The following is a 21,963-nucleotide window of genomic DNA, read 5'->3' on the forward strand; positions in this document are numbered from 1 at the left end:
AATCAGGAAAGCCTGTCCAATCAAAGTGTGTTTTGAGAGGAAAGGAAACCTCTGACTCAGCCAACCTGAATGTCTGGGCGATGACGGACTAAGATAATGCATGCACGGATAATGCAAGTGTTGCTCACTTATTTAACTCTAGGGGAGACAGTGAATAACCCAATTTCATAAAACGGTGGCGTGTTCCTTTAAAACAGGAGCAATGTGCTCACATACCTTTGTTTTCATCAGAAGGCAGGCAGTTGACTTCACATGTGACTGCCAACGTTTTTGGCTCATGCAGGTATAGAAAGGCTGTTACATAGTAATCCGACCGTGATGAGATGAATGTATGTGTATCTCTGTGACTTGAAAAGATAAGGTTGGTTGAACAAGGAACACAGTTGGTTGAACAAGGAACACAGTTGCACAAACCTTGATGTTGGCCCGCATTTAAGCCAGGGGTGCATTTCTTGAAAAGTTACTTTTGTCATTGCTAAACCATGGTATAACTCAACTTTCGTTCAAACAACATCCTAGTTTCAACTGTATCTACAAAATGTTGTTTGTCGAAAATATCAAGTTCCATATTTCAAAACACTGTCCAGTCTTAATATAAGTTGATAGTGAAAAATTAGTCCTACACAATTACTAGAGCATCTAGAGCTAGGCTACATCATACATAGTAATTATTGAGAATGCACAACCAACTTATAATGAATGTAAAAAAATGTTTCTGGTGGTGTTTTCTTAATTACAAACTCTGCTCATGGGCAGGCATGAATGAGTGGATAGATAGATAGATAGATAGATAGATAGATACTTTATTGATCCCCATGGGGAAATTCAAGGGTCTCAGTAGCATACAGACATTACACACAACATGCACTTACAGCAGAAATGGCAAACATAAGTATAAACATATAACTAAACTCCACTGTACAATAAGACAGTAGATGATAAGAAAGATAAGAAAACTAGTGGTGGATGTTGTTGACTCAGATGTGTCTAACCACTATTGCAATCGCTGCCATTACACCCTTATACTCAAGATGAATGAATGTAAATTTAAAACGTGATTTCTGTAATAGGCCACCTTTCTTATCTGAAGTTAGGAACACTGACTTAGGAGCGGCTGTTCTGTAGCCTAATGACCAAAGATTCTAGAGCGCTACACTACGGCTTAGATGTGGTGGACTCTGCCCAGCTTCCCTCATTGGCCATGATTTATCACATGATCCAAAAAAGTTTCTCTAATATCATCTGAAATATTGTTTGGTGCATAGCCTCTTCGACTACCTCTTACTCCTCTCTCTCTTTGTCTTCCTCTACCTCTGGCTCTCACTGCCTCCATGCTTGCAAAGTTCTCAAAATGGCTCAACTGAGGCCTATTTGTGGCTGGCTGATTGGTGTTCAGTTTTGTAAGTATTTTAAGATGTGTGTCTAAGTGTTTTCAACGATATGGGAGGCCACCGCCGCATATCATCTACCCACTCCGTAAACATGAATAGGGTGGTGAAGTACAATCTTGCCATCTGACCTCCTGATGGCATTTTTCATTTCCTCTCAAGTTAACCATCCTTTTCTGCCATTTTATCCCAATGAAGCTTACTAGCCAGAACTATAAGATGGAACACAAGGCGGAAGAAAAATACATTTCTAAAATGGGCATGGCAGAATAAGGTGAATAGAGGGTCACTCTTGTCAAAGTAATGCAATTAAAACGTTGACGACTGCAAATGTTTCAACAAATACTCTCAACCTCGTTCCAACCACCAAACTTTTTGCGATTGGATTGTTGGAACTACCCCTTCTAGAAACACCAAAGCCATGAATGATGCTTAACTACCAAGATTGCAATGGAAGTTAGCCAAGGACCCTTTGTAGAAATGTGCATTAAACTCTTACCAAATTGTTTCAGAAGTGCAGCAAACACTTCTGTCTTGTATAAGCAGGATGAATTGACAGGCTGGTAAGGAAAGCTGGCTCTGTAGTGGGAGCTGAACTGGAGTGCATCACTTCAATATCTGACAAAAGGACCCTGAACAAACTGATCAACATCTTGGACAATGAGTGTCACCCACTCCACAGCACTATTGTTAAGCAGAAGAGCCTGATCAGCTGGAGACTTCGCTCACTGCCTTGCACAACAGACAGACTGAGGAAGTCATTTGTCCCCAGGGCCATTGAACTGTTCAATGCTTCAGTTAAGGGAACAGGAGAGATAGACTTCTCTGCATAGTCTGTCTGCCTCTTCACCCGCTCCATGTTTGGATACTGTCTGTCCACTAGCCACTTTTTACCACTGTCTTTCTACCTCACTGTTTGTGTGCTATATTAGCACATTAGCACATATGCATAACCCCTCCCTCCATGCCACAGCCGAACTGTGGCCACACTTATATCTTTTCTTAAACTCGTTATATATATATAGATATATAGATACTGTATAGTATAGACTTATTCTTGCACTGTTGGACTTACTCATTTGCACTATCACCATGACCACTATCACCATTGCACTATCACCGTGACACTCACTCACACAGAGCACCTTACCTTACCTTACTATGCACAGAGAATCACAGGCTTAGTCCCTGCCTCAGTCATTGCAAGCGCCTCTTGATTGATTATTCACCACTATGTGGATACTGTTTTTAGAATTGATTTAGATTAAGTGTTAGTATAATTTGTATTTTAGTATATTTAGTATATTCTTTATCTTCTACTGTCCTTATTGCTTAGTTGTGTTTTTATATTATATACTTTTAATTATGTTTTCTGCTGTTAGTGAATGTGTGTGTGTTGTCTATGCTACTGAGACCTTGAATTTCCCCTGGGGATCAATAAAGTATCTATCTATCTATCTAAGCAAAGGTTTTTTTAAAACCTTTTTTTTTTTTTAAATGCAGTTGTTTATTTCCAAAGAAAATGCACATCCATATCTGGTTGCACTGTCTGTCATTATAGCCCGCTGCATGTCGGATAAGCAATTGTGATTGGATCCTGGGTTTTAGATCATTTGGAATCGGGTCAATGGGATCCTTTCCAGGCAGACTTACGGCTCCTACATACAGTTGCGTGCGTTGCAGTGCTGGAGACGCATCCCGTTCACTTTACATGGGCTTACGTCATCCGTTGCTGAACTGAATTGTGGGTCCGTTGCGTCGCGTTGCTCCCGTTGCTCACGTTGGGAAGTTTAGCTATTGCTGCACCGACGGACGGCACAAATTACGAACAAGCGAACAACAGACGGCACCAGCTAATCAAATTACGGTTATACCTTAAGTAATTTGCATAGCTATCGTCAGGAACACCCACTGGCATGCATTGACGGAACGCAACTGTGTGTAGAAGCCCTTACAGAGCAAATTCAGATTTGCTAACAGGTTTGTCTTAGCCTGACGAGCCAGACCCACATTAAAATGTAGGGTCTGGGCACTCACCGTTCGCAGTGCTCAGTCCGAGGGGCGGGATAATGAGTTGTCTTTCAAATTCCCTCTGCACGCAATAGGACAGCGGCAGCGCTATGAGTCCCATGCGTTTCCCACCAGCGGAGCTAGTTGGCTAGTTCCAACATTTGCCAACTTAATAAAAGCTTAACTCGTGTCACACTGTTCGCCAGCAGCAACATCCATCTTATTTGTTTTCAAGTAGCAGGGAATTCAAGCCAAACCGTTGCAACTCTGCCATCAATCATTATGTTAAGCCCACCTAACGACTCTATACATGATTTCATTGGCCTGATTAAGTTTCGATTTCTGTAGCTCACAAGCCAACATTTGCTGCCGCTAGGGGTGCATCTAGATTTCTAGGCTAGGTTTGTCTGGGTTCACCCATGCTAAATCAGACCCAAATTCAGGCCAAATTCACAGTTTGAACAGGCTCATAACGGTCGAGTAGAAGTGGAAGCAATCAACATTTCAGCTCTGACATTGTTTTCAGTTAATGTAAATGTATTTTGAATAATGATTAAGAAATCCAAGGCACTCAAGGGTAATCACTATTAACAACTGTTTATATCACTTGGCCATTCAGTCAATTAAAACTGAGCCTACTGTATAACGCCATCTTCTAGGCAAGTTAAAATGGTTGTCTTTGGACTATTTCTTCTGAATGTTTATACCTCTTGATTGACATTGGTTTCACAATCATTGCTAAACACAAAACCCCCAGTCAAGTCAGGTCAAATCAAAAGGCAATGATTAGAGGGAATATTTTGTGTCACAGTCTGTATTTGTGTCCCAGTCTGTCTTTGTTCAGATTCAGATTTGTTTTTTAGTGGTCATTTCAAAGTCATAGTCGTAGTCATAGTCAAGTTTATTTATATAGCACAATTTAAAACAACCTGTGGTTGACCAAAGTGCTCAAAAAAATAAAAACAGAAATAAAAACAGATTTGACGAGACGAGATTTGCATGTAAAAGGAGGAAGCAACCGTATTTCTGATTCCTGGTAGTTTTGTGGCCATGCACCGAACTCTCCTTATTCAACAAAGCCAAGGATAGAATGTTTTTCCATTCTTTGTCATCTTTACATTTACAAAACAATGCATCCTCTTCCCCTATACTCTGTACACTCTGGCCAAACTTATGGACTTCATTTGGACACACCCTATTGGAATTTGTCTCAATGGGCCCACAGAGACTAAGAAATGAATTAGTGCAGTGTGTGAGTCTGATGTCATTTTACAGTCACTGGCACACATAGAGAGACAGAAAGAGAGAGAGAGAGAGAGAGAGAGAGAGAGAGAGAGAGAGAGAGAGAGAACCAACACATTCACGTAAAACACACTACCTATGAGCTCAAACTCACAGAGCCCGGAGGCCAGTGACCATAGGGCCCATAAGACTCATACCAGCTCACAACAGAGTCACATGGGAAAACACGTCAGGCAATGACTAAAAAACACGCTCCAGTGAATCATAGTCTTTGACAGATCTACATCTCTATTGCTTCCCTAGCTCTCTCTCTCTTCCTCTCTCGCTCACTCGCTCTCTCTCTCTCTCTCCTTTAATGTGATGCCATCTACGGGATCATTGTTTCGCTGCATGACAGGCCTGTCTGACATTTATGGCCTAAGATGCTGTGGGCAGGCCATCGTCAAACCGCAGAGCCACTTAAACAATGAGGTCTCACAGGCTGCAAAACATGCCAGGCTTTATGGGGGATATCTCCTCATCCGTCATGGTTTAGCCTGACCCCGACACACACACGCATACATACAAACACACACACACACACACACACACACACACACACACACACAGCAGATATGAACACACATCTCCACAACACATATGACACAGTCCCATACAGACCAACTTAAATGCACACTCTCTCTCACACACACACACACACACACACACACAAACACACACACAAACACACACAGACATTCACATCGACCCCGTGCAGCTGAGGTGAACCCACGTCTGCTGAGTCACAAAGTGTTGCTTGTTGGTCGGGGGGGCACCTCTGTGATCCACTCCAATCGCTTTCCTGCCTTACTCACAGTGTCAATTGACACCCGCCATTACCTCAGTGTTATGCAACTTATCCCGAGACCACAAGAACTCAGAACCGGCCATGCAGAGCAACAAAAATGGAATCAGAGGCCTCCCTGTTGGAAGGAAGCTATGTGGGGGTGGATGGTCAGTTTGGGGTGGTGTCATTGGCAAGACGGTATGCCAAAACCTTGTATTAATGGATATGTCGGTATGTGATGTTGTTGCAACTACAGTGTGAGTGTGTGTGTGTGGGGGGGGTGATCAGTTTGGGATGGTGTTGGGAGTACTGCAATGTCTAAGTACTTAGCCCCTCCACTCAATATAATGTAGTACTGGAAAAAAGTTATATCCCAGTTTCAAAACACAATGCTGGACTTGTATCATGAAGCTTGTTTACCCTGTTTTTGTACAATAAAGCCACTCCATCTACAGTATCTATATATTGATTTATTATTAAGGACAATATTGGGATTAATTCACTGTCTCTGTCTCTTGCTGTGTGTGTGTAAGAGAGAGATAAAGAAATCTAAAAAGTTGAAACAGTGTTCATTGAAGATCATAATATTGTTGCGCGTAATCTTGCTGAGAGGAATCTGGCTGAGATTACTGAAGGTCATCGTAAACATGCTGATTGTACTGCTGATAGTCTTGCTGCTGGTACAGTACTGTTGCTGCTGGTAGTCTTGCTGATGGTGGTCTTGCTGCTGGTACTGTTGCTGCTGGTGGTCTTGCTGTTAGTACTGTTGCTGATGGTACTGTTGCTGCTGGTAGTCTTGCAGCTGGTGGTCTTGCTGTGGGTACTGTTGCTGCTGGTGGTCTTGCTGTAGGTACTGTTGCTGCTGGTGGTCTTGCTGTAGGTACTGTTGCTGCTGGTAGTCTTGCTGCTGGTGGTCTTGCTGTGGGTACTGTTGCTGCTGGTGGTCTTGCTGTGGGTACTGTTGCTGCTGGTGGTCTTGCTGCTGGTAGTCTTGCTGTGGGTACTGTTGCTGCTCGGAGTCTTGCTGATGGTAAGGTTGGTCATAATAATCTGGATTCTGGTGCAGGCCCTCCGTCTGGGGGTCCACCTCCATGGAGCCAATCAGATTTTTGGGATTCTTCTGCCTCATTTTACAACCAATGTTTTGGTATATGCACACTGCAAAGGCAAACTGGATAACCTGCCAGTGTGTGTGTGTGTGTGAGAGAGAGAGAAAGAAGAGAGAGATGGACAGTTAAAAAGTTTGAATCTCACATTCATCTCCAGGAAAACAACCTTTTGAACCCATTGAAAGTAACATTGTGTAGAAATGATAGCTTCAGCGAAAGTTCTACTAGGAAGACTCGTAGTGTAGCTTACTCCTCCCATGCTTACACGGAGCCAATCTTAGCTTTGCCTACTTTCGGGAAAGCCCTGCAATCTGATCATTCACTCATTCAATCAGCGCTAGCCTATAGGAATTCAGTGGGCTCTTTAAATATGTACCACCTAACACTGCTTCTGCTTCTCAGTACGCTGACTTTGACGTCCTAGCTCAGGCTTCCGCGTGGACCTGGGCTCTCTGCATTTTTACATTCGCCCCTTCTGCCCTCAGTGGCATTACTTGTTACAATCCAACCGCGCTCGTTCGCTGCGCTGTTCAGACCTGTGCGTCCTTCAGTCAGGGCCACTGCATGTCGCTTCATCGCTAATCTCTGCATATCGGAGCCGGTCACTTTCACGCTGTTGCAGCCTTGACTTCACGGTAACCTACTGCCGTGTCGCCGTCCTCGCGCAACTCTGTTGCAGGCCCATGTCGTTTCGGCAACGATTTCTCAAGCTTCAGCGTCTGGTTGGTAAGGTTATCGTGCTCTCTCTTCCCAAGCTCCTCGAGCTGGGCTACACTCTACCCACAGTCATGCAACCTGCTTGCCAACGATATTCGGCGGGCAGCAAACAAACTGACTTGTCTGACACGGTTTAACTTTCACTTAAGCCTCCTTACAATAATTCCTGCTGATTTTATAATCCCTGCGATTTGTGCTGTTAATTGCTAGCCTGCACCATGCTGCCGTTGAACCCAACCCTGTATTAAGACCTGTTTAATTGATGTTCTACACTCGCTGTGGTTATCTCGATGTCTACCTTGGTTGAGCGTCGTCAAACCAGTTGTCTTTTCGTGTAGCCTCTTAATTTGCCTCGCGGCTCGTTGGGCTGCATAGGCTTTAGGTTAGGCTACTCGTCTGCTGGACCTTCGGTTCAGGTATCACTCCTTGTGCATGGCTGCGGGAAGCCAGTTCATCGGTGCATTCGTTTAATCATCTGGGATTGCGTCCCATACCTTCTGGTAGGAAGTCTACACGGCCTTCCTTGGGTGATTCTCTGCATGCACTTGCCGTTGCTCAAACTACTTTCAGCTACCGCTGATCTGTCATGTCCCAGGTATGCCGTGACGTCCCCGACGTTCTCGGCTATCTGGGTTCTCAATTTTGGGGGGTCTTACACCAAAGCTCGAACCAAAATGACGGCACGCCGGCCCATGGTCATCAACTGCCAGTATGTCACACAAGCTATTATCTAGGCAATAATAGGTGTTTTCTTTTCAATGCCCGTGTTATGTCAGTGTTCATGAGCTGACACCACAGTGATGGGCTCATGCCCACATGGTGTTGGTTGAGCTTTTAATTAAGAAGCTGTGTCATTTGTGTATGTAACATATCCTTCTAGCGTCTTTTGTATGTTTAAAATGTCTTTTCTGATTCCGTATCGTGTATTGGGTTTCTAGGAATTCTATGGCAGGCCTCACTTTGCTCACTGCCCACCAGTGGATCGCTTCAGCACTCCATATATTGGTGTTAATGGTTACCGGCTGTTCATGATTATGTCGGCAATTTTACATTTCGCTAGTTGTGGTTTAAGTGGTGGACTATGCTGGAAGTTCTTGATCACGACTACCAACGTAGCTGGTTGTTTTACCGATGACGATGCTACATGTCACCTGTCTAACTACTCCTTCCTTCTTGCAGGTCAAACGGAGCGGTCCATCATCACTGGCAGACTCAAGTCTCCTTCAGGCCAACGCCACGCCCTTCATGCACTCTCTTTAGACACAACGGGTCTCTGCGTGTCCATGTGATTTCAGCCCATCTAGTCACGCCATCAGTCACATTGATTGCTGACTCGAATTGCCGTTTTAGCAGGATCCTCTGCAAATAATGTGTACTCTAATTTCCATTCTCCTATTTTGCCTTGGCTGTTTTGTTTTTGGCAGATATGCTCAAGTGATCGCGCCAGGGAGGACGTGCAAGTTCCTTTTACATTCTCCTCCCAATCTTTAATTTGCTAACCCCTGCAGGTGCATCATGCCTCCCCTCTTCCGTTGAGGGGATGCAGTTCGTCAATGGAGAAGCAGTTCCACCTATCACACTAACATCTACTTTCTTACAGGGATGGCAGTGCCGGTTCACGGAATCACGCAATTGTGTGGATCATGTTTCCAGTTCATACTGGAGGGGGGTCATCCCTCCGTCTTCACAAATCTCCCGAAGGCCAGCGCTTTTGAGGATATCTCCTCTTGTAGCACGGCTTAAAACTAGCCTTCCTAATCCCAGCACTTATCACCTGTCTAGAACTGACTCTTGACTGTGTAAAACCGGCACTCACTGATGCACTTTTCGTTATTGTGCTCTACCTTCTAAATTGTTTTTAATTGCACTGGCATTGTGGGGGAATTGTTTTAGCTTTAACCGTTTGCCGTCACGTTGGTCTAGGTTGCCCTAGTCGCTGGTTGCCCAGCTCACTGTCCAGGTTGCCTTGGACGCCGGTTGCCCGGCTCATGACGCTCGTCTAGGTTGTCCTAGACGCTGGTTGCCCAGTTTGGTCCAGGTGGCCCTGGATGCCGGTTGCCCAGCCGTCATGTCTGTCTAGGTTGCCCTGGACGCTGGTTGCCCAGCTCATGGTTCAGGATAACGCTATACAGTCAATGTTAACTGCCTGATTCCGGACTTCGACGCAATTGGATACGTCTGTCTTCTGTTTAGATCTCCTCTGGCCCGCTATATCAGCTACACGGATATATTGGTTCCCCGCGATGCAAGGGGCAAAAGTTACGTGCATCATACTCCTTGCCAGACTCCAGTCTCTCCCTGAGCAAACGCTTCCGTGAGAACTCTGGATTCCCAGGGTACATTGTCAGTCGCTTTGATTAAAAATGTCCCGGCCACATGGAATGTCACGTGAATGCACACCCCTCCACTCACTCAGGGGCCAGTGCTTGGCGCATGACTAATATAATTTCTGCATCCAGTTGGGCAATATGTATTGCTTATTCTCTCCTCATTGCTACCTTTACTCATTGTCTCTCCAGCAGCCAGTTCTAAACTGTACTATCCCGCCACAGTGGTGCAGCTGGTATAGCGAGCTCGCGTTAAGTCATTCTCAGAGCTCCTCTGCACTCTGAGATGCATAAGCACCATGGTGGTACCCCAGCACTCATCTGTTCGTTGCCTTGTCATATTTCAGTTACATATGTTTCTTCCTCCTGTCACATACAGGCATGAATTGTCCTGAAGTCCTTTGTCTACGTCGCAAGGTCATGCTTCCCTCGCATTACTGATGCTGCTCATCTTATTTTGGGGGGCTTTCCAAGAGCAGGTGCTAAGGTGTAGCTCACACGCATCCATCTTGGCCTTGGGTCTGCAGCTCAATGCATTCATCTCACTCTAGCCGCTGCAGGTGAGCTATCGAACCAGAACACATATCTGGCTTCACAAGCACTAGTCTTCTACAAAACTAGTCATAATGCTCATCTATCCTAAATATTAAACCACATGACTTTGATGCGAATATACTTAAGCACCCATATCAACTAACTCATTGCTCCGGTCCCAAGCATCTGCAACCACAAGCTCTATTCCCCTGCATTGATCCTGAGTACATCATGTTTAACCTTTTAACCCTAACCATGTTTTGCTTCCCTGGTCCCCGTTCACTACCTTAAACTACGGCTCACACTTTACCTGATTTTCAGCAGCCATCTAGCTAACGTGCTGCTTAAATGTAACCTCTCCAAAGAGGTTCACTTCTCACTCATTCCGCATCGGGGCAGCCAAGACTGCCGGCCAAAAAGGGCTATCCACGTCATCCATCAGGATGCATCAAACTAACTCCTCTTGACATTTTCGATGCTCAGAAGTTGCTCTCCCATGTTAACTCAGGTACCTCATTTTACCTTCACAAATCCTGGTGGCGGTGGTTAAATTCTGGCATTCGCCTTGCACTAATCGCTGAAACATATTGGGGCCCAGCATGCCGGTAGCTTGTGGTGATTTAGTCTCAGCCATGGGCATGTTGCCCTTTTCACTGGTTGCCCAGCTCGTTCGACGCTTATGGTTCAGGTCACTTCTCGCCGGTCGCCCGGCTCGTGATGCACGTCTAGGTTGCCCTAGACACTGGTTGCCCAGTTTGGTCCAGGTTGCCCTGGATGCCGGTCGCCCGGCCATCACATCGGTCTAGGTTGCCCTAGACGCTGGTTGACCAGCTCATGGTTCAGGTCGCACCGTACGCCGGTTGCCCGGCTCGTGACGCTCGTCTAGGTTGCCCTAGACGCTGGTTGCCCAGTTCGGTCCAGGTTGCCCTGGATGCCGGTCGCCTGGCCGTCACGTTGGTCTAGGTTGCCCTAGACGCTGGTTGCCCAGCTCACTGTCCAGGTTGCCTTGGACGCCGGTAGCCCAGCACGTCTCGTGGTCTAGGTTGCCCTAGACGCTGGTTGCCCAGCTCGCATAAGCACTAAAGTCCAGGTTGCTCTGGATGCCGGTGGCCTGGCTCGTCACGATGTACTAGCTTGCTAGTCACTGGACGCCCAGATCGTGAAGTGCTTATGGTCCAGGTTGCCCTGGACGCCGGTTGCCCGGCCGCCGCATTGGTCTAGGTTGCCCTAGACGCTGGTTGCCCAGCTCGTCAAGCTTCTAAATCCCACTAAAGCGAAAGCATGCTGCGGGCCCCACTACAACCCTAGGTTTATGGTTAACACCTAGCTACTTTAAAATTCTGACGGCGTCCTGGCTCAACGTCTTCACCCCGGCCCAGTCATGCCGTTTAATTCATCTTGTGTATATATACTAATGTCTCTGCTCCTCTCAGAACCAGATAACTGAGTCACCGCCCTGGCGGTCATCACTCATCCTTTTGGGGGTAGGCTCCCCGCCCCTGCCTTCATCCATCGGCAGGAGACGAGATCCGCTCATCGCTGGACGGATCCGAGACGGGGCCTACGCCAAAGACTGTTACCTATTCAGGACTCTTATCATGCTTGCATCCAAGCCGTTCCTTTACTAATTAAATTGTTAACTGATTCTATTCTGTCTACTGAGTCTTTCTGGTAGAACTGGCTTGATATTTACCTGAACAACAATCAGTCCAACATCCATGCCAATGATCACAGCTATATTATCTTCCAGCCAGCTAGTAAGCCTTTTCTGGCATCCCTACATTAACAGAGAGGGAAAGTAAATATAATTGAAATGTGTGCATTTCAATGCAAACCCAGACATTCTTAAGTGTGTACAATTGCTATAAATCAAGAACTAAAATACAATAATAACACATCAGTGTAATTATAAGGATTATTGACTGTTAGAACCACTGCAGATATCATGTGATTTGAGTATCCTTACCTCTTTGTAAATATCTGTGGTGCCCTCCCCAAATCGTTCCGCTCCTGGTCCACCTACAGATAGGTTGGGACAGGTAGTGTTGAAGCATGAACAGGGGTAGACGTTGTCTTGACCAAGGGACTGAATGAATGTATTTTGGTCCCAGTCAGTCATGTTGTGTCTGCCGCAACATTTCGCCTTAAACACAGGAAAATCTTAGGTCAGGCATAAAATATAACAAAACAACAAATAAACATAAACAAATAAATAAAACTAACATATGTAGCCAGACATTTTCACTTATGTTATATTTTTAATATTGGTAGTTTTGAGTGAAATAATCAGACGAGAGAACACATCATGTCATCTTAACAAGAAAACAACTCAAAAATGAACATAAGTACATCATATATATTTTGAACATTGAACAACAGTGTTCAATGTTCAATTCACCAAACCCGCAGGAATGAGCTGGATCATTTATGCCACTTTTGGTTAGCCACACACACAACCACAACTTTTTGAACTTAAATAATTATACCCTGTGCTCACTGTCTGCCCTAACAACAAGAAGAAGAATTTCACACTGTTACAAACCAGTTAAAAAATTAATTGTACAGGTGAGAAGGCAAAACAACTTATTAAGGCTATGCAGTACGTAGAATTTCAGTTGTCTTGAAATGCACCAGAGTACATAGCACATAGATTCAGACTGTATTACAGTTTTTCACAATTGCTCAATTTTTTTTAAAAACAATCCACCATTTTCTCAAAACACAAACCCCAAATTTCAAACAGTGCTCAAAACCAAACACTGCAATCATTACACACTACATCAAAAAATGCTAACTAAACACAGTGTTCAGAGCAGCTCATGTAGCTCCAGGAGAAACAAAACAAAGCAAAAGGATTTCATAACACAGTGGATTCACTGTAAATCCAGTAAAAAAAAAAAGTATTGAGAATGGGGGTTTGTGTTTACAGTTTTGAGAAAAGCGTGTAATTGTGAAAAAACGGTATACCGGAAAAGACAGACATTTCAGTACTAGAAATGAGAGGTACAGTGCAGCCTACAGTGCACTCTGAATACCTCACTGATAGTTTCTGTCCATTGTTGATATGACCTGCACTGTTCAGCAACTAGTTTACACTCTGAACTAGCTTAAATTAGTTGTGTCACATCATTTGAAACAAGTGTGTGTGAGATTAATTTTGAGTTGTGTTTAACATATGGCATTTGTGCTTTCTTTGTGTTTACCTTTTGCCATTTGTGGTTACCATTATGCATCACAAGGTCATCACAATGCAAAATGTGTTTTATTGCATGAGAGTGTGAATGAGTTTAGCAAAAAGGGTCTGACATCTGCAGATTGTATTTTATATGTGAAACTGTTTAAGGTTTTGCCAAAAGGGCGATCTGACTCCAAGAAATAGGTTCAGGCAATTTGGTTCAGAGAATGGAGTTTAGTGTTTAGACAATTGTGAAAAACTGTAATGGGCATAGCATATCATTCATCATTCATAGTAATTCCAGAGGGAGTGTTTAATGTTGTGTTTAAACAGCTATTTACAAATGACCTTTGTTCTGCAGCCAAGTAAAATCGCATAAAATAAAAATTGCACCATGCAAAAGCACATGTAATGACTGAAGTCCATCCTACTGACCCTTCGCAGGAAGGATACCGGTTATTCTGTGTCAGCATAAAGGGTTTGAGGAAATTCTTACTGAGTGTTGTATCCTGTCCAGCAATGTCCATGAAGCTTGGTTTTCAGTTGTGTTCCCATACAGCTTTATTTCCTCATTAACTGTGTTGACAAGAAACTCCTCAATCTGAAAAAAAGAGAAATAGATGAACACTGTATTTGAGGAAAATATCATAATTGACTGTTTGATTGTTTGTGCAACACAAAGACTTACTTTAGCTCTCCGCAACAAAAGGACAAAAGTCACAAAAATCTGACCAAAGGTAATGATGATGATAAATCCCATGTACTGCAAGAAAAAAAAGGGTCATGTGATCTGTGCACATCAAGGATATTTAAATATCCAACAGGTGTTTATCAGATATACTTTAATGACTCCTTCAGTCCTTGAAATGTTGCAACTGATTATTAAAGGAATGCACTGCAGAAGTTCTCACACACCCACAGAAGCACACAGACACACATCTTAGGAGACACACTTGCCAAGTCACATGGGAAAAAACATTTTGCCAATGACTAAATTACGAGTCAGTAAACAACTCACTTACAATTAAAAGCAGACATTTACTCTCAAGCTGCCCCCCAGCACAGCCAATAACCGACACCACAACCACAACAAGCCCAATGAGCGCGAGGCTCACAGCAACCAGCTCCACATCGCCCTCTGCAGGAGAAACAACAACACAACCCATAACATAACAACACATCATCACAGCATTTGGCTTTATTCCGCTATGTGAATTAAGCTATAGGGCACTTCTATTAGGAGGTTTACCACTTTCTCTGGGTTAACTTACCCAGGTTAGTCACTAAACCACCTACTAGAAATAAACTCCTGGTCACTACAAAAACCGTAATGCTCTGTGTAGCTTTCCCACTAGACATGTTTTGCAGAACTGAAACCTACCGGAACTGATGACTGCAATTAAGCTGTTTTTGTCAAATAAGATCCAGGCAGCACAACCGAAGATACTGACTCCCAAAATCTGTCAAAATAATATGGTAGTTAGCATTTATGTTCTCAAAAAGGAAGCAAGTGATAATAAAAGTGACCTCTATTGAGTTCTTATGAAATAAAGATGTCTAAAAGTTGACTTACCACAAAGAATGCATTGAAAATGTTCAACAAGAATTTCTGAATCTGTATGATTTCATCGACTTTCATCTTTGTCTCCTGAGAAGTGAACTAGGAACAAAAGTGACAGTGAAAGAAGGAATAATTTGTATAAAGAGGAAATTAGATTTCTGGCCATTACATACAGACATATATATATCGACCGTATATCAATATCATATATATTGACCGATAATACCAACACTCATTTCTTCAACTCTCCTTAACAAATGCCACCAGTGTTAATAGCATAAGAGCATTTAAGAATTGCTGTCACCTTTGTTGGAAAAGAAGTGTAAGCTATCCAAGAAAAGACTATCGGAGTCTATGAAGTACCTTTTCTCCTTCCTTCTTCCTTGTGTAATTCCTCCCCTATTTAGGTGGTATTTCCCAGTTGCTGTTCCCAAGACCTCTGAAGAGCTGTGCATATCTTTCCCCTTCTCCCTCTGTCAGCTTTCGGATTAAAGGTTACTTCCTTATTGAGCACAAATGATTAACTACACAAGCTGAAGAAAAGAAAAATAAAACACAGAGAACAGTTTCCTTGTGCACATATGTGTGCGTCAGGTGTGTTAGCTTGTGTGAGTGTGTTTGTGTGTGACTGTGCGTGTGTATACACACAAGTGTGTGTGTGTGTATAGTGACAAGTCTGTCACTCTGTGATGCTTCCTTTACAGCTACAGTGGCTCAATGGTGTTTTAAGCCCCCATAGCACCTAACCTTAACCCTAACCCTTGCCCAACTCTAGTGCCTTCCATGCAGCGCTGCCTGGAAGACGACATTGAGGGCTTGAAACACCATTTTTTTTTACAATTTTATTTTCAACAACTTACAGGCTTTATTTTTGCTTTGTCACAATTTTCTAAACATGCCTTTTAAACACCATAACCACATCTGCAAAACCACTAATTCTCAGTGTTTGACTCAGTTTTCAATTTCATAGTTCAAGTTAATTTCATACATTTTGCAAAAGATCACACACTATTCTCAACCTAACACAGGAAGTCTATTTAGTTTGTCAAACACAACCTATCAAAATGCCACACTTATTAACACTCACTTATTAACACTCAGTCCTCAATGTACAATGTACAAACACTCATTATTTTACTAAACACTATCCAATCCAAACACTATCCAATAAAAAAATATTTTACTAAACACTTTACATAAAACTTGTCTTTTGTCTCCATCAGCTCAATGTCGTTTTCCGTGCCTCCGGAAATACCTTAGGAACACAGAGTTTGCGGAGGAAGAAGAGACATTGCTGGCACTTGAGTGGATGCACTGGAGTGGATTAATTCAGTATTTGTTTTAAAGTTGAGTTTCTGGTCAATTATTGTACCGAGGTGTCTGTATGAGTCAACTCTCTCTATAGGCTGGTTATTGACAGTCAGAGTAGTAGTGGGGTCGTATGTTGTGTAATTTTTCTCAGTCATTTCAAATTGGTGTTAAAGTTTGGTTTTCACTTCTAAGTTGAAGTGAAGGGTCTATAGAACAATTTGAGTCCGAGTGTCAAACACACAGATAACAAAATAGCCTCTAGGGGGCGCTGCAAAATATTTAAACTGCTACAACTTTTGACTAGTTTAACCAAATATAACATATGAGGTATGTATGGATTCAGAATTAAAAGGAGAAACTGGTGAGCTAAGCATTTGGTTACCAGATTAAAAACACACTTTATAATAAACACGCTTTTAGCCCATGGACAGCAAAATGGTGCATTTTTTAGATAAAGGGTGGAAATGCCCTCAAAGTTGCAATGAAACATCATTTTTAAAGTTATTGTAAATAAAGCCTGGGTAATCACTCAACTGGATTTAAGATCGTTGTTCAGAATATCCCTGAAGCACAAAGATACCTAGGATACCCATACACAAATGTGGCTGCATAAAGCCGATGTGATATTAAGCACCCAACTTGCAACTTTGAGTTTATGAATTTAGGATCATGAGTACCAACTTTTTTCAATCAAGCCATCATTTTACTCACAAAAAAATCACAAAAGAACTTTATATCTGGAAGAAAGTAAATCAATAATAATGTGCGTGGAAGTTTGAGGAACACATTGCGTAATACAGGCTTGTGAAAAAGGCTAGAGGGCTATTTTTGAGTACATAAATCAATGACCAATGACACAGTTTCTGAATAAAGACGGTTTTAGGTAGTCATGAAGTAGTCGTGATAGCCTATAGTCTAATAGGCAACAGACCCATTACACAGCTCAGTCATCATCATGGGCATTGTCTAGCTCTCTATATCAGGGCCGTGCAGAGACCTTTGGAGGGCCAGGGGCTCAAATTGAAAAAGGGGCACATGAAACAAGATTTTTAAACATCAGCATAATTTACAGTTCAATCCGTTAAATTATAGTGACCCATATTGAAACAAAATTCAACATGGAATCTTACAACAAACTACATCATACTATAGTATATAGATCATTTACCCCACCAGGTGAAATCTTTATCTATTTGTTTGTATGTGTGGTGTGTATGTGTGTGAGTGTGTGTGAGAGAGAGAGAGAGATCCACTGCCTTTTGTGGCTTTCTTTCTGCATTTGTCTACTGTCTTTGAGGCATCTTGCACTGCATAATTCAATATCATGATTTATAAAACAAAACACAATTTAACTTTGTAAAAACCAACCTGAATTGACATGAATCTAGCTTTTAGTCAGTTTTATAGCTGTAGTTCAGCTGTTGTTCAGTCGTTCAGCTTTGAATCAGAAAATATAGTTTAAAATTATAGCAATAATAATTATAGCAATTATATACAGTAACCTCCAGAATTATTGGCACCTCGGTAAAGTTGACTAAAAACTGGTATAAAAAAAAAAAACAATCTGTTGGTGATTTATTGTAATCTCACAATGAAATAAATTAGGAAATCCAACCTTGAAGGGAAGCACATTTATTTGGAGAAAAAGTAAAATCTCATAAAGAAATAAATATTTGTAACAAAAACACATTGCTCACAATTATTGGCACCCCTGCTTGTAATAACTTCTTAAGCCTCCGTTTGCCAATAAAACCCCATAAAGTTGGAGAATACAAAGCAAGGGATTTAATACCGTTCGTCTACAAAATCTCCCCAGATCGTCCAGATTCCTAGGTCCACACTCCTCTTTGACTCACCCCACTGTTTTCCTATGGAGTTTAGATCAGGGGACTGAGATGGCAATGTCTGAAGCATGATTTTGTGTTCAGCAAACAATATTTGTTTTGATCTGGACATTTGCTTTGGTTCATTGACCTGATGAATGATCCAATCATGACCAACTTTTAGTGTCTTGGCAGAGATTGGCAGATTTCCTTTGAAAATGTTCAGGTTTTTCTTGGTGTTCATGACACCATGCACCTTAATTAGGTTCTCAAGGCCTTTGGGAATAAAAACAGCCCCACAATAGCACAGCCCCTCCACCATAATTCTCATTAGGCATGGGGTTCTTTTCAGTATAGCCATTCTTCTATGTACACCAAACACATCTAAAGTTTCTAGCCAAAGAGCTCAATTTTCATTTCATCTGACAATAGACCACACTTCCAGACAAAGTCACTGTACCATTCAGTAACTGCTGCCGTTTACATTAATAGTTAAATGGCTGGACAGGCTTTTTACCTGCATGCCCTCTAAATAAGCTATTAGCAGTTAGGTCACTTTTGAAGATTTTTTTGGGGACTTGGTGACCCCAAGATGATACATCATCGGTTTAATACCGCTATTATCTGGCCCTATAGCCCAGAAACCCCCATTCAACCCCATCTTCAACCTTTACAATTTATCTTCATTCACTTACATATACATACTGTGCACTGTTTTGTGCAAAGTAAAGAGGCATCATACAGGCCCCTCTGATTGGACAGACAGTCTATCAGTCAATCCCCGTCAACAACCATTTCCATTGATTCAAAGGGCCAACATGTAAAAATAGACACCAATTTTGCAACAAACCAGTCTGAAATAAGCATGAGAAATGTACTAACTCTTTGAAAATAAAAGAATGTTCCTCAACAATGCAATATTCTAAAATCCCATGTTAATTTAGATGGGGTCAGATATTCTAGAATGCTTATTCTACAACATTCTAATGAAATTTTTGTCAGTATTTGCTGAAAGATAATGCATAAAACAACCCTCATTTTAACATATTTCCACCAACTGGATTTTCATGGACTTATGGTGTTTAAATCACCAATTGAAATATAAAAATGTGAAAATAAATTCTGTTGCAATACGTTTTGGGTCAGACCTTACTTTGCCTGGACTACATGAAAAAATTAATTTCTTGAATTTCCCCTGGGGATCAATAAATTCTATCTATCTATCTATCTATCTATCTATCTATCTATTATGGTGGATTTTCATGATTTAAAGGGATGTAATCATGGGTTTCATAAGGGTTTATAATATTGCATGGGTTTTCATGTTTTAGAAGAATGTAGTCATGAGTGTCATAAGTTTTTATGTCACTGCATGTGCTGTGAGCAGGGTGAGGTCATTGTATCTTGTGTAGGCCAGACCAACTATCAGAGGAGTGGGGTGAGTGGAAAAGTACTGGGGGTACCAGGATGAGAGCATCTCCTCCTTACATGGTCAAGGGAAGGGGGTGTTATCCAGCTGGTGAGCACCGGACAGGACAGGGAGTAGGAGGCCACTGTGTCTTATGATTTAGGGCCTGTCCAGCTAGGAAGAGAATCAGATAAGAAGGCCCTATTTCCCCAAACTGGAAAGAACCAGAAAACCTCTATTTTACATATGTTTCCTATGCATTAGACAGGTGCATTTAGTGTTATGCATGATGGGAAGATGGTTTCCACCAATGTAAGCGACCCTGCTTAATGCTGATTGGTGAAAGGTGTTTTTGAGCATGACGTGAGAGGGTGGCACTTCTCGAGGGCCAAGGGGTATAAAATATAGTGTATAGCCCTCCGTAGGCAGATTTCGTCGGGGGCCCCAGCTGATGACATCTCCTCCCTATTGCTTTGATGGTTGGTCTGGACTTTGGTTAGGCTGTACTATCATTGCAATATGGAGAATAAAGATCAACAGTCTTCAGAAAGTCTTCTGTCTACATTGTCTCCTTCGGACGCCTTGTTCCAGAGTGCTAAATTACTAAATAGTCAAGTGGTAATTGTTAATTGGCAAATTGGATTCGGAAGTGGACATTTTCCACGACACTATCTATCTATCTATCTATCTATCTATCATGCATGGGATATCATAGGCCTAATGTTTGTTTGTGGCAATGCAAGGGATTAGGCCTACGACAGTGTTTTTCAACTACTGTGCCGGGGCACACTAGTGTGCCGTGAGAGATCATCAGGTGTGCCGCAGAAAATTACCCAAATGTCACTCACTGGTCCAGAAAAGCAACTGTTGCATCAAAGAATTTAGTTAAAAATGATGTTTCATTGCAACTTTGAGGGCATTTCCACCCTTTATCTAAAAAAAAGCACAATTTTGCTGTCCATGGGCTAAAAGTGTGTTTATTAAAAAGTGTGTTTTTAATCTGGTAACCAAATGCTTAGCACACCAGTTTCTCCTTTTAATTCTGAATCTATACATACCTCATATGTTAAAATTGGATAATCTAATGAAAAGTTGTAGCAGTTTATATATTTTACGGCGCCCCCCAGAGGCCATTTTTTATCTGTGTGTTTGACACTTGGACTCAAATTGTTCTATAGACCCTAAACTTCAACTTGGAAGTGAAAACCAAACTTTAACACAAATTTGAAATGACTGAGCCTTAAACAACCCCACTATAGGGATGGTGGAGGGGGCTTTGCGGAAGTCTATCGTTAGTTATTTTGTTTTGGTGGTGTTTAGGTCGACGCAGTTCTGTCTTGTAGAAATGTGGAGTATTTCTGTATGTATTCTGATGTGTTTATTTGTGTTACTTCTGTGTGTAGTAGACACGTGGAGAGGTGCATGCCATTGGTTCACTCCCTTGTTCTGATCAATAGCTTAATAGCCTGACCAGATGTGGACACAGTTGAGGCCCTTTAGGCCTGTGTCACAAACACATATGATTTACCATCAAATAGGTCATACTGCCATATTGCACATGTTGCTCAGGGCCTTAGTGATAACATGGGCAGAATGAGATATCGCCTTGTTATTCTGTTTTCAGGGCTAGTACTTTTCCATCTTTCTATCAGAACAGTTTTTTGTGCAATAGTGGGTACTTTCCACGTTGGCATGATTTACATTCATATGTTTTTAGTATAACAGGCTTTGTCTCAGGTTTGGACTTCGAGACGGATCGAGGAAGCGACTCGGGGAGCATCTTATGCCAAGATGCTCAGCAGCAGCCCGCTTCTACTAACTACCACACCTGTTAGACTCTGTGCAGTTTTACTGTTTGAGACTTAGCCTAGCACCAGTCTAAAAAAGCAGTCAGCTCAGACTGTAACTGATCTGGTGAGTTGATAGAGTCCATGATGACAGTGTCTTCAGAGTACTTAATGTATGTAATGTCTGGGTTTGTGCTTCTGCAGTCACTGGTGTAGAGTGTGTAGAGAACAGGTGAGATGACAGAGGCCTGTGAAGCACCTGTTGAAATCCTTTTGGATGAGCTGAGGTGGCCATTGACTCTCACTCTCTGGTGTCAATCCGTCAGGAATGAGAACACCCAGAGGATGAGGTGGGGTTGACATCCATCCGGATAAGTTGTTGTCCCATCAGATGGGGTTGCACAGTATTAAAAGCACTTGAAAAGTCCACAAATATAAGTCGTAGAAATGACTTGGGCTTCTCAAAGTGGGTGTACAGCTCTGTGCAGCAATGTTAGCGTGGCGTCATCCACCCCTTAGTGACGTTTATACACAAACTGTAACAGATTGGCGTGCTTACTGACCTCTGCCTGTAGTTGTGTGAGAATAAGCCTCTCAAAGCTTTTTCATGACCAGAGACGTTAAAGCCACAGGTCGATAGTCATTGTCACAGGTGGGGTTGCTCTTTTTAGGCACAGGGCATATGATGGAAGATTTCTAGGCTGAGGGGATAGAGTGTTCAGCCAGAGAACGGTTGAAGAGTTGA

At 42.5% G+C, this 21,963-nt stretch overlaps 1 protein-coding gene and 1 long non-coding RNA gene across 2 annotated transcripts in view; one reads left to right on the forward strand and one right to left on the reverse strand.

Moving 5' to 3' along the window:
* Positions 1-21,963, forward strand: part of LOC143136127 (uncharacterized) — a 263,743-nt gene that overhangs the window by 222,908 nt on the left and 18,872 nt on the right. The gene's annotated exons all lie outside the window — the stretch shown is intronic.
* Positions 10,167-14,984, reverse strand: LOC143136796 (leukocyte antigen CD37). The gene is made up of 8 exons (XM_076297472.1): positions 14,902-14,984; positions 14,710-14,788; positions 14,351-14,466; positions 14,017-14,091; positions 13,825-13,929; positions 12,120-12,296; positions 11,847-11,930; positions 10,167-10,184 (listed from the first exon to the last, which is right to left on the reverse strand). The coding sequence occupies exons 1-8, from the start codon at positions 14,965-14,967 to the stop codon at positions 10,167-10,169; spliced, it is 720 nt and encodes a 239-aa protein (XP_076153587.1). The 5' UTR covers positions 14,968-14,984.

This window comes from Alosa pseudoharengus, unplaced genomic scaffold (genome assembly GCF_046254945.1).
Source record: "Alosa pseudoharengus isolate Yale_2024_CS ecotype anadromous, Long Island Sound unplaced genomic scaffold, YU_APseudo_1.1 YU_APseudo_1.1_scf_20, whole genome shotgun sequence".
Lineage (NCBI taxonomy): Eukaryota > Metazoa > Chordata > Actinopteri > Clupeiformes > Clupeidae > Alosa > Alosa pseudoharengus.

Excerpts from the sequence above, each read along its gene's own strand:
- LOC143136796 (XM_076297472.1), bottom strand. The coding sequence starts at position 14,967 with ATGAAAGTCGATGAAATCATACAGATTCAGAAATTCTTGTTGAACATT. Across the intron at positions 14,092-14,350 it reads GTAAATGTCTGCTTTTAATT|TACATGGGATTTATCATCAT; the intron begins GTAAGTGAGTTG and ends TTTTTCTTGCAG. Across the intron at positions 12,297-13,824 it reads TGGACAGGATACAACACTCA|GCGAAATGTTGCGGCAGACA; the intron begins GTAAGAATTTCC and ends CCTGTGTTTAAG.